Source organism: Staurois parvus, unplaced genomic scaffold, assembly GCF_062004578.1.
Source record: "Staurois parvus isolate SC_StPar_1 unplaced genomic scaffold, SC_StPar_1.0 ptg000361l, whole genome shotgun sequence".
NCBI classification, from domain to species: Eukaryota; Metazoa; Chordata; class Amphibia; order Anura; family Ranidae; genus Staurois; species Staurois parvus.
Window position 1 is genome coordinate 1896653 of NW_028318157.1, and position 12877 is coordinate 1909529.

At 37.7% G+C, this 12877-nt stretch overlaps 1 protein-coding gene across 1 annotated transcript in view; it reads left to right on the forward strand.

Moving 5' to 3' along the window:
* Positions 1-12877, forward strand: part of IL1RAPL2 (interleukin 1 receptor accessory protein like 2) — a 1007763-nt gene that overhangs the window by 65805 nt on the left and 929081 nt on the right. The window contains exon 2 of the mRNA XM_089684924.1: positions 8366-8469. Within this exon, the coding sequence (XP_089541050.1) occupies positions 8388-8469 (82 nt within the window). The 5' untranslated portion in view covers positions 8366-8387. The remainder of the gene's footprint in view (positions 1-8365; positions 8470-12877) is intronic.

A 12877-nucleotide genomic window follows, 5' to 3' on the forward strand; every position in this document is an offset into this window, starting at 1 on the left:
TAGCTGTTAAAATTTCAGATTTTGAATTTCGAATCAATTTGAAAATATCGAATATATGAAAGAATCCAAATATACAAAATGAATTATTATAACATAACAAATATAATGAAACATGATTATTAACTTAACGAATGAATCAGAACCAAAGCAAAACAATAAAAAAATTATATATATATATATATATATATATATATATATATATAGTAAAGTAAATCTAAACAAGTTTAATTATCTGATAAATCAGTCCTATAATAGTGTAAAGCAGGTTGCTATTTCATTTTACCAGCCAGTGGAATCTACACACACATTTCATTCTACCAATTAAGATACTGTACATAAAATCATGTCTGTATGATAATGCACTGATTTGTAAGCATTACTGACCAATAATAGAAAACCATTACTATAATACCGAGGTCCATCATTGCAACGTCTGACAGGAAGATGTGGAAAGTATTATTTTTTTCCTTGAAATAGGCTGTAAAAATCTTCCGAGGCTCTTTACACTTGTACAGTATAATGTTATGTGAAGCAATTTCATCTGAATGTCCCACTGGGGTTTTATTACACAAAACACATTGTACTTTAATACTGTTCTAATGTAGATGTCAGATCATTTTATAATTGGGCATTTGGCTTTAATTGTATGCAGACCTGTCTTGTTCATAAAATGATATCTAAAAGACAGAGCAAAATTAGTTATCAAACTGCATTTATGAAAAAAAAGGTGCAGAGAGAGGATGATGATTTCAGTCTGTCCTAGAAAAAAAAAACAAAAACTTTTTTTGCATTGCCTTAATTTTACAGTTATCTGTCAAAATTTTAGTTTGGCTATTGTGTCAGGATGGCATGTGATATTCTGTGAGCTGTTTAAATAATTTTTTCTTTTTTACCTATTAATAAACTAATTACAATTATACAGTGCATCCAGAACGTATTCACAGCGCTTAACTTTTACCACATTTTGTTATGTTACAGCCTTATCCCAAAATTGATTAAATTAATTTTTTCTTCAATATTCTACAAACAATACCCCATAATGACAACATGAAAGAAGTTCATTTTGAAATCTTTGCAATTTATTAAAAATAAAAACCGAAAAAAAACACATGTACATAAGTATTCACAGCCTTTGCCATGACACCCAAAAGTGAGCTCTGGTGTATCCTGTTCTCACTGATCATCCTTGAGATGTTTCCACAACTTGATTTGAGTCCACCTGTGGGAAATTCTGTTGATTGGACCTGATTAGGAAAGGCATAAACCTGTCTATATAAGGTCCCACAGTTAACCGTGCATGTCAAACCGAGTGCAAACCAAGCCATGAAGTCCAAGGATTGTATCAAGGCACAGATCTGGGGAAGGGTACAGAAAAATGTCTGCAGCATTGAAGGTCCCAATGAGCACAGTGGCCTCCAACATCTGTAAATGGAAAAAGTTTGTAACCACCAGGAATCTTCCTAGAGTGGGCTGCCCAGCCAAAATGAGCGATCGAGGGAGAAGGGCCTTAGCCAGGGAGGTAACCAAGCACCCGATGTTCACTCCGGTTTTGTGTGGAGAGAGGAGAACCTTCCAGAAAAAAACATCTCTCCAGCACTCTACCAATCACACCTGTATGGTAGAGTGGCCAGACGGAAGCCGCTCCTCAGTAAAAGGCAAATGGCAACCCATCTGAAGTTTGCCAAAAGGCACCTGAGGTACTCTCAGACCATGAGAAACAAAACTCTCTGGTCTGATGAAACAAAGACTGAACTCTTTGGCTTGAATGCCAAGTGTCATGTCAGGAGGATACCAGGCACCGCTCACCACCTGGCCAATACCATCCCTACAGTGAAGCATGGTGATGGTAGCACCATGCTGTGGGGATGTTTTTCAGTGGCAGGAGCTGGGAGACTAGTCAGGATCGAAGGAAAAATGAATGCAGCAATTTACAGAGACATCCTTGATGAAAATCTGTTCCCAAGCGCTCTGGACCTTAGACTGGGGCGACAGTTCTTTCAGCAGGACAATGACCATAAGCACACAGCCCACATAACAAAGGAGTGGCTACGTGCCAACTCTGTGAATGTCCTGGAGTGGCCCAGCCAGAGCCCAGACTTGAACCCTAATTGAACATCTCTGGAGAGATCTGAAAATGGCTGTGCACCGACGCTCCCCATCCAACCTGATGGAGCTTGAGAGGTACTGCAAAGAAGAATGGGAGAAATTGCCCAAAAATAGGTGTGCCAAGCTTGTAGCGTTCTACTCAAAATGACTTGAGGCTGTAATTGGTGCTAAAGGTGCTTCAACAAAGTATTGAGCAAAGGCTGGGAATAGTTATGTACATGTGTTTTTTCGTTTTTTATTTTTAATAAATTGCAGAGATTTCAAACTTAACTTCTTTCACATTGTCATTATGGGGTATTGTTTGTAGAATGTTGAGGAAAAAAATGAATTTAATCCATTATGGAATAAGGCTGTAACATAAAAAATGTGGTAAACGTTGAGAGCTGTGAATGCATTCTGGATGCACTGTAGGTCCCCCAAAAAAAGTCCAAAAAACAAATGCACATATATTTGCAAAGAAAACAATATTTTTGCATAGTCGCCTGCAAAGACTTGCAACGGTGATCACTGGACAGTGGGTGCAATGCCAAGCTCCTGCAGACTTTGTCTCCAGCTGCCTGTCTGTACCAAGGTAGGAGTTTTCATTTGGTGAGGTGGAGTGTCAATGGACTACGAGTGCAACAATCACCCCACTCGTGTTTAATTGAGAGCTGCAAGTCCATTTGCTGTGGTGGAAGATGGGACTTGTAGTTCATTCACAGATATCTGTGATCTGTGACTATTTGAAAAGTGACAGCAGCTGCAGGACAAAGTATCCCTGCACATATTTCCAGGGGAGAATGGGCTCGGGGAGAGTTTCCCAATTGCACCATGTTACATATGGGTGTAACGTGGTGCCAAGGGTGAAGTTAGCCTTTAAACATAGTCATGGCCAAACATATTAGCACCCCTGCATTTCTGTCAGATATTGCACCACTTCGCCCAGAAAATTTTTGCAATTAATGTTTAGGCATTCTCGTGTTTATTTCTTTTGATTGTATTGCTATGACACAAAAAAGTGGACAAACAAAAAGCCAAATCTGACACATTCCACGCAAAATTCCGAAAATGGATAGGACAAAGTTATTGCCACCTCCTCAAAATTGTAAAAAATAATTGCATTACAAGTTTGTGATGCTCCTATAATTTGTAATAAAACTTACCTGTATCAATCAACAGGTGCTGACAATATAGAAATCACACTGACAACCTGTTAAAATGGTGAAAAATGTACTCAACCTTTCTGTTTTGTGCCTCTGTCTGCCACATGGAGCACGGAGAAAAGAAGAGCATCAAAGAATTGTCTGAGGACTTGAGAACAAAAATTATGGAAAAGCACAGACAATGTCAAGGTTACAAGTCCATCTCCAGAGGTCTGAATGTTCCTGTGTCCACTGTGCGCAACATCATCAAGAAGTTTACAGCCCATGGCACTGTAGGTAATCTCCCTGGACGTGGATCAAAGAGATTAAAGATTGCAATAAAGGATTGTTCAAAAGGTGGCTAAAGAACCTCGATCAACTTACAGACAATATCAAGCTTACCTTCAGGCACAGGGTACATCTGTGTCAGCTCACACAATATGTCGCCATCTGAACGAAAAGGGATGCTATGGTAAGAGACCCAGGAGGACCCCACTGCTGACACAGAAACATAAAAAAAATCAAAACATACCCAAGGAAACCAAAATCCTTTTGGGAGAATGTGCTGCGGACACACAAAACAAAATTACAACTTTTTGGTAAAGCCCATCATTCTACTGTTTTCAAAAATTGCAGTGTAGCTTTTAAAGAAAGGCATACAGTCTCTACAACCAAACATGGTGGAGGTTCACTGATATTTTGGGGTTGCTTTGCAGCTTCAGGCACTGGACGTCTTGACCATGTGCATGGCATTATTAAGTCTTGAGTAGACATGAGCAGATTTGAGAATTATTGCAAAAGATGTCAATTCACACCATACAGGCAGGGAAAGACTGAACCTAGCAAATTACACCTATAACTAAAACATCACTTTTGTTCAAGCAACAACTAAATAATAAAATGGGTACAGTTAGTATTATCCAAGTTTGCCGATGACTTTCATTTAGCTAGTTGGAGACTTAGGTTGACACTTATTTATTTATTTTTTTTTTAGCTTAGATATGAGAGCACATTTAGCTCTAGCTTGGACACACTTATACAAGTGTTTCTGTCCACACTAATGGGCATAACATTTACCATATAAATTGCATAGAATACAGATTATGTAGCATCAGAAATATTGCTTGGATGAAAGGGGCTGGAAGACACAATTAGCTTCCTTACAATTTAAAGTAGTAGTAAACTATTTTTTTTTAATTTGAACCTATAGGAAAGCTTATATTAAGATTACCTGTAGGTACAAGGAACATCTAAACATGCACCGTTTAGGAGATATTTACTAGCTCTGCAGCCAGCAATGTCACCGGGAGTGATGTCGTTGCGGCTCAACCATTCAAACCGCCGCAGCCTGTGAACCCAGAAGGAAGAGAAGGTGAAGATGGAAGCCCTTTCAGTGGTGACAGCACACAAGTTTTGTCACAGACAAGGTAAAGACAATATCAGCAAGATAAAGATATACCAACTCAAATCTTTTTATATGTGCACCACCCCACTAGTGGTGTACTGTCTCTCTTGTCACTGTGGCCTCCTTTATGTTGGTCACACCATTTGTACAGTTCATTGTAGATTTGGGGAACATTGAAGGTATATAGAGGAGGGAAATGTAGACCACAGTGTACCTATGATTTTGCTCTGAAATATAATACATTTACTGTGGGCCTAGTGGTCTGGGTCATTGAGGCCATCCCCACATACAAATGTATGACTGAGGTTTTTAACATATTCCATTTTATTTTTTTTCCTTTGTATATATTTTTATTTAAGATTTACTATGGTGCACAATATACAAGGCAGTAACATTTTTAGGTAGTGCATTCCATCTTAAACAGCCAAAGTCATCTGGCAGTTATTAAAGTAGTAGTCATGTAGTGTAATCTGAATGAACTGCTTATGATCACCTTACAAATAACTTCAAAATATGTAGAAATGTCCCAGGAACATCCAGGGAAAAACAGAAAACATGATCAGCATTATATCTAAGTACCTTCAAAATAACATTTTACAAAATATGCAGTAAAAGAAAAAATTAGAGAAAATTGAAAACAAATGTTCAGGAAAGGATGGGGCTTCCACCATCACAAATTGGTATCTATTCTATTTTTTCCTAGTTAATGGTCTACATCAGACCATAGAGGAGAGATAAAGATATGCTGAAAGTGAGGTAGGAGAGATATTAACTAAAGGAAGGCAGAGGAGAGGTGTTCACCGTGATGTTAGTGTTTCCATTATATCAGGGTGAAAGAGGGCTGTTAACCTCCAAAGAAATTAAGAAATGGAGGGGTTGAAATATATTCATCAGAATAAAAATAGGCGTTGCAGTAAAACCACTTGGTATGCTTACTTCTTGCTCTCAGTGATAGTGGAAAGGTCTTCAGTCCATTTTACTTAATTTGTCTATGTGGACCACTGCAACAATATAGGGTGTTAATGTCAACGGCAGATCGCTGGAATGCAGACTTTAGCAATATTTACAAGAATACAGATTAGCGAACATTTATATGCACGTTTCAGTATGGAGTTTTTAATGTAGCATGAAAAATAATGGATTGTAGGGGATGGTAAAGGAGGTGCATTTTCGCATAATAGCTAAAACATTTGTCCAGTACTCTGTGAGGAGTGGGCATGACCAAATGATGTGTAGGATGGGCCCTTCGTCTTTTCCATGTGGCCAGCACAACAAAGGCACAGATGGAGAGAAATTATGCAGGAGCTTGGGCACCCAGTACCATTGCATTATTAATTTATAATTGGCTTCCTGATAGCTCATATTAAGAGATGTAGAGTACGTGAAATGAATGATCCTGTCTTTCTGTTCTGGGCTAAAGCTGAGATTCCAAGAGCATACATTCTAGATAGTATGTGTTGGACTAGAGCAGAAAGATTTGAATAGGGTTAGCGGTCTTGAGCAAATTCCTGGGTGGGAGGGTAATGTAAATAGAAGAAAATGGAATTGAAGAAGTTTCCAGTACCCTAGTGGGGTAAATAGAGGGTTTTCCTGCATGTTCAATAACAAGATCCATCACATTTAATTGCCCAAGTGCACTAGTCTGGATTTACCTATGCAAAGCAAGATTGGAAAGCCAGGGTCAGTCAACCCTGGTATGAAACAGCAATTTTCAAGTACCAGATATAACGGTGATATCTCTGCAGAGATCTGAGGTAGATGTGCAAGCTTTGGGTGCTGTGTGATCTGCACACTGATTTGTTCTAATTGTACCCATAGTTTCTGTCTTTGTGTTAACACCAATCTATTATTCTGTCTAAGTGTACTGCCGAGGAATAAAGTCCTATGTCTGGGGAGCTGAGGCAACAATTTCTCTTAGGTTTTCCCAAAATGACATATTTAATTCTTGCAGGTTTGTTTCCTCATATGAATTGCGAAAGGCTTGGCTCACACCTATGGAGTTTGCTTTTGATCCATTTCTGCTGTTTTTTGCAGTGCATTTTGCATTTTTGCACACAAGTTGTTTGATGCATTTTACATTTTCTTATGCTTTATTTGGCAAATTTGTTGTTGAGCAGATTAAAAAAATTGAAAACGTGTCAAAAATGCACTACGTGCTTTTCTGCAGCAGCTTCATAGAAGTCTATTGAACCAAAAAGCACCGTTTTGCATTTAAAAAAAAGTTCCTGACCCTTTCCAAAACCACAGAAACTGGAAAAAAGCATAGATGTGAATGTGACCCATAGGAAACCATGTTAAATGGAATGTAGTGTCACCTTCAGAATGTCCCAAAACACAGGGCACTCCATCCTATGAAGGTAGTGCTTAGCCACACTTCCTTTGTGCCCTGTTGCTCATTAACTTATGGATGGCCTCAAGGGCCATGGAAGAAAGTTGATAATTATAACATCAACAAGTTACATTACGGATGAAGTCTTCAGGAAACTGCAGATCCCTTTGATGGAGCTCTCACAAGGTAGCGATGTGAACATTTAAAAATTGACCCACCCACTCTGCAGTTCAAATGAAAGAAGACTTGTAACCCAACTGATCACATAACCATGGATTAGTAGGTATTTGAACCATTTAGTTTAGTTTATTTTTAACTTACTGGGAGAATTAGTTAGTAGTCCCTGGCTAAGTACAGCATTTAATCAAACTTGAGATCTGTAACAGGCAGTCGATGTGCAGCAAAAGCAAATATAAATCAGCAAAACTAAGCAGAACTAACTGGATATTTGCATTGATTGAACAGTAATGGGCATGATTCTCCATAGGAAACTGGGACTGCCTATTATTCAGTATGATAAGCCAGCCTGAAACAGACCCATCTTCCCCTGGAGTACAGTGGCAGTCAAACATATTTGATATGTCCATTAGAAAGTTTAACCTTCCAGTTTTGTTCCTTTTCAGAATCATTGATCTGTCAATACACAGGAAAAGGTAAAGCCTTGAATGATTTGGGAATCTGCTTTATTTAACACTCATGTATTTTTGTCTCCTGCACTCTTTTTGGTATTTCAATTTATGTTTTTGCAGTTTACAAGAATACAAATTAAAGACTGAATTAGTAGGTGATAAAGTGTAACTATAGTCAAATGTTGACATACAAGGAAGTTAACCATCCTGTTTTACAGTTAATAAATAGTAAATGAAGACCTGAAATACTTGCCTTTTCTCAAAGAAAATGCTGCTCCAAGTTTCACCAATGTTACATTGATCATGTATACTCTGCTGAAGGGGAGAATTGCAATTTTAGATTTTCTGATCCGCCCCTTCAGCAGAAATCATGTCACCAAAAGCCTAGGCTTAAATTTATATGAACAGGATTGGAAGGTACTTGGATCAGCAATTCCTCTGAGAGGGTAAGCATTTCGGCCCTTCTATCACTTTTTTTAATCTATCCTACAATAAATGTTATAGTCTTTAGGCAAAAAGGCAAAATACTCATTTAAATACATATGAAGGTTGGCTTGCCTGTCAAAGAATGTATGAATATGTGCAGGAATCTTGTGATTTACGCACCTCTACCACACTACATAGCCAGACAAGCAACAATACTATTTCTTGGTTGATCAATGCAACTTCCAATGTCACCTCTCTGACTCCAGCCTACTCCTGGGACTGAAATAATTGATGTAGACTGGCAGGATTGTTTTAAATATTTATTTTATCTTCTATGTATGTGTTGCAGAGCCTGGATGAGACGGTGAAAGATGAAGCTTTCAGTATTTTTAACCATTCTGGTTTGCTCTGCTGTAAAGGCTGATGTAAAATTGGTATCCAAAAGAAACTCAGGTAAGATACATTTACATTTTAATATATTCTGAATTTATTGGCAAAATTCTTCACTGAAGTGTAGTCACCTTGAGTTGTTTGGTAAAAAATGTTTCCTGGAGTGTGGTCACCAAGGTTTTATGGTTAAAATAAATAATTTGTTTTCATAAAAAGCAATTTTTTTTTCAGCAGTACAGGGTTACATTTGTGTTTACAGACTTTGCAAAAGTGCCATGTACCTTTTCACTGAAGTTTATCAAACCATATCAATGCATTACAGAAAATCTTATAAACACAAGCCAATTAAATATGCTCTCATTGGTTTAAAAGAGGTGAAACCATTTTTGTATTTTCTTGGAATATCAGATCATCTTTGTGGGGTAAACATACAAAGCTTTTATGGCAATCCTGTTAAATGACAAAAAAAAACTGTTCCCTGTAAAAAAAACAAAAAACAAAAAAAAAAACAAAACAAACACCAAAAACCCTCACTCAACTTTCCCATGCACCTCTGAACATCACTTAATTGAAGATTAATTATCTGCTGAGAAAATGCCCCTTAAAGCATAACTCCAGAAAAAAAATTTCCCCATGCAGTGGGGCTGTGACCACACTAAAACATAGAAAAGTGATGACAGAAAAAGACTGCTTGGTCCAGCAAATGTACCCGTTTTTTTTTTTTTCTGTTAACTTTTTTGTAGAATATAGATCTATGTTTGTCCCAAGCATGTTTGAAACTATTTACTGTTGACTGGCTCCCTACCTCTGCTGTTTATTCCAAGCATCAACTACTTCAGTAAAATAATACTTTCTGAGATTAACTTTCCTCCAGATAGTCTAAGGTCATATCCCCGTGTTCTTGATTTTGGTTTCATGTTGAAAATAAGTTAATGGTCTAACAACTATACCTTGACGTTCTCTGCATAGGTTAACTGCTCATTTTGTCTAGGGGTGAACACAGGGCTTATACTCTCCTGATCAATCGATCCCATGAAAAATGCCCCCCACATCCAGCGATGGACTGTTTGTCTCGGAGCAGTCAGGAACAGTCCACTGCACAAGACCACTAGACCTCTGGGGTAGTGGAGGGGGCTGGAGTGCCAGAGACTGGTTGTGTGCTGAGAGAAATTGGCGGATTAGGCAAGTATATCTCCACTCTCCTCACAGCCCCACTGCGTGGGAAAAAATGTTTTTCCCAGAGTTCTGCTTTAAGGAGTGTCAATTTCTTGGTAAGCCACTGTGTCCATCCATTTCCTTCTTCAGCTTCCTTTTTACTACTGTGTTCTGTATTGATGTGGATTTCAGCAGGAGGAACCACTGAACACAGCAGGGGACCAAGGAGATGGACACTCACGAAAGTGCCGATTTCTCATCGGATGTGAGCAGACAATTTCTCTTCAACGAAATGATGTTCAATGGCATGTCAAGCAGGAAAGGTGAGTATTCATTTACAGGTTTTTTTTTTTTTTCTTCAATTTAATTTCCACAACAGGGTCACTTTAATCATACGGTCAATCAGTTGAATGTAATAGTCAATAAAACCATAGGAAATAACTATAGGATATATTATAGACGTCGGTGATCTCCAAAGTCAAAGAACTATGGGATTGATTTACTAAAACTGGAGAGTGCAAAATCTGGTGCAGCTGTGCATGGTAGCCAGTCAGTTTCTAACTCCAGTTTATTCTGTTAAGCGTTGACAAAAAAAAAAAAAAGCTGATTGGTTTCTATACATGGCTGCACCAAATTTTGCACTCTCCAGTTTTAGAAAATCAACCCCTATGGGTCTTAAACATTAATGTGTTCCAAAAATTGGATTTTCCTTTACTCAGCCCACCAATCAGCATCAGGTGCTTCCTGAAGGCTTGAATACTATTATGGGGAAATAACTTCATTACTTAGTTGCAAACATTAGATTCTGTATGCCAAGTATGGAAAACAAACTAAACTATTCATAGATCTAAAACGTGAGCATTCCAACTGATTAAAGAATATGAAAGGCAGTGTTTGCTGCTTGTGGTAATAAATAGACTCCATCTAAAGCATACATCTTGTTAGCTGTTTATTAGTGACTGTAAAACTCTGGTATTGATTATGTTTGTTCCTTTCCTTATAAAAGGTAAAATGATAACAACCAGCCTGCTTTGACTAAGCCACCAAAAGCAGCACTTCTCTTTCAAGCTTTTAATGCTATATTAGACTGCACTTGGCTACACAATGAGACACCTGAGAGGCTTTGCTTAGCTTTAGTATTGATTGAGAATTATATTGATGGGTGGTTATTTTTACACTCCTGAGATGGGAACATTGCATTGGAGAGATTCACATCATGAAAGCACAGAGCGTGCATAGATAGGTTTACAGTGTTTTAGACCCTCTTGTTGAATGCTTCCTGACAGTTGACCTATATTACACTTCTCCACAACCTTTACGATCTCTCTTCTTATCTATAAAAAAAAATCTCAACATACCTATGCTCCAAAAATGATCTCTACTTTTTCTTTGCTTCAACATTGTCTTTAAATCTTACCTCTTGCAGTTACTTGATCAAGCCCAACATAATTCAAAGTTAGCAAACGTTTATTTATTTATTTTGTTTCCCCCTGTTTAGAGCCAGTTTGTGAGAACATGATTTATCTAGTTTTATACTTGCTTTGTGGCTGTTTTGTTTACTTCTCTTTATGTGTTTTACCACATTTTAACAACCCAGTTTATAATTGAGGAGTTGCTTATACATAAGTAGAACCTAGGTAAGATTAAATAGTACAGCGAGGGAAATGTGTAGAAGCTACAGCATTGGAGACATGAATTTCAAAACGTGTTGGTAAATCTCTACGCCAAAGGTGTGTTTATAAAAAAAAAAGCTGTATTTTGCAGAGATCGTAATGAGGAAACCATGAAAGCTATAGTGAAAAATACAAACAAAAAGCCCTCTGCAAAGCATATCACAGAATACATTTGCAAATTGCCGCTTTCTTACAAATCTTAAATTTTTTTTCCATAAGTTCATTAGAAAATAGGTAAGTATAGAAACACATGGCAAAGACAGGGTGACATCTCAAACATAGATAGAAAATAAAAGTCAACATTGTTCCCATAAATCGATGCACGCTTACAGACATAACAAAATAATGGACCGTGCATCTCCAGCTTGAGATAACAAAGGAGGCTGAATCATTTAGACTTTGTAATCCAGAAATGTGTGGCAAATCATAAACACTTTTTGGTTCAATAAGCATATTAGTCCATTGTCTGCATTCCAAAGCCATAAATTAAGGTACACAAAAAAAGAAAGAAAAATAAAGCACGGGAGGAGAAATAAAGGAGTGGGCAATAGATGTAAGATGCAGGGTTGTGCCTATATATACATATACATATGCATGTGCATGTATAAAGGTTATCCTGAGGGGACCTAATAGTTTATCCTCCATGCATTGGCCCAAAAACTCCTTTTTTCCTTCACACAAAGAAGGAAAAAGGGGAAAAAATGACAAGAAAATGAGAAAAAGGATAAAAAAAGAAAATAAATGTGGTATGTGCTAAATAGGGGTCACCACTAAAGCAAAAAGAATACAAAAAGGACAAAGAAATCAATGCTAAAAATTGCAGGAAAGAGAGATGGAAACAAGAGCGGGGGGGAGGGGGCAAAACCTAAATGGGCTGGGTGCAGTATAGAGTATCCAGGGACAATGTGAAAATCCTCCTATAAATATGATTACAAGTAAGACTAAGTGCTATCCACTTGTGGGATGTAAGTCTTCTCAGAAGAGAAGTGAACATAAAAAAAATACACCCACTAAGGAAAAAAACCCAAAATATGTGAACCAGTTAAATTTCCATAGCCAGTGAAGTCTAGGAAATTATAACAAGGTAATCAGCAGAAGTTTTAAAGTGTATTCAGCAGGCCCAACGTTTATGAAAGGACAAAATGTTCCTCCATTTCCTCGACCTTATTCAAATGAGAAAACCACTCTTTCAGGGATAGGATTCGCTCTAGTTGCTAGTATACTGGGATACACATATGGGCAGCATTGATCATGATCCTAGCTAAAGATTTAGGATAGCTTTGTTGCATTGCTGTGGAGTGGTGTAACAAGTATTGTAGAGGGGGAAAAAATGACTTTTACTGTTATATTGTGCACTCTTTGCCAATAGGAATATAGAGCTAGGCCCTTACAAATTATTTTTATGATGTTTACCTGCCCAGAACTATCATCCATCTAGGGATATTCACTTTCAGTGTGTTATAAAGGCGTTCGTCTGAACTGGGGAAAAGTTCAGTCCTCTTGTTGGAGCCACCTAATTCTGTTATACATGAGCTTTCTTGTGAGTCTTCATGATGCTGTGTTGGAGTGGTGGACATTCACAAAATTTGTGCAGGTTGGACCCATCTCTGCTTATTTAATATTTTCCCTAGCTATAGGAATGT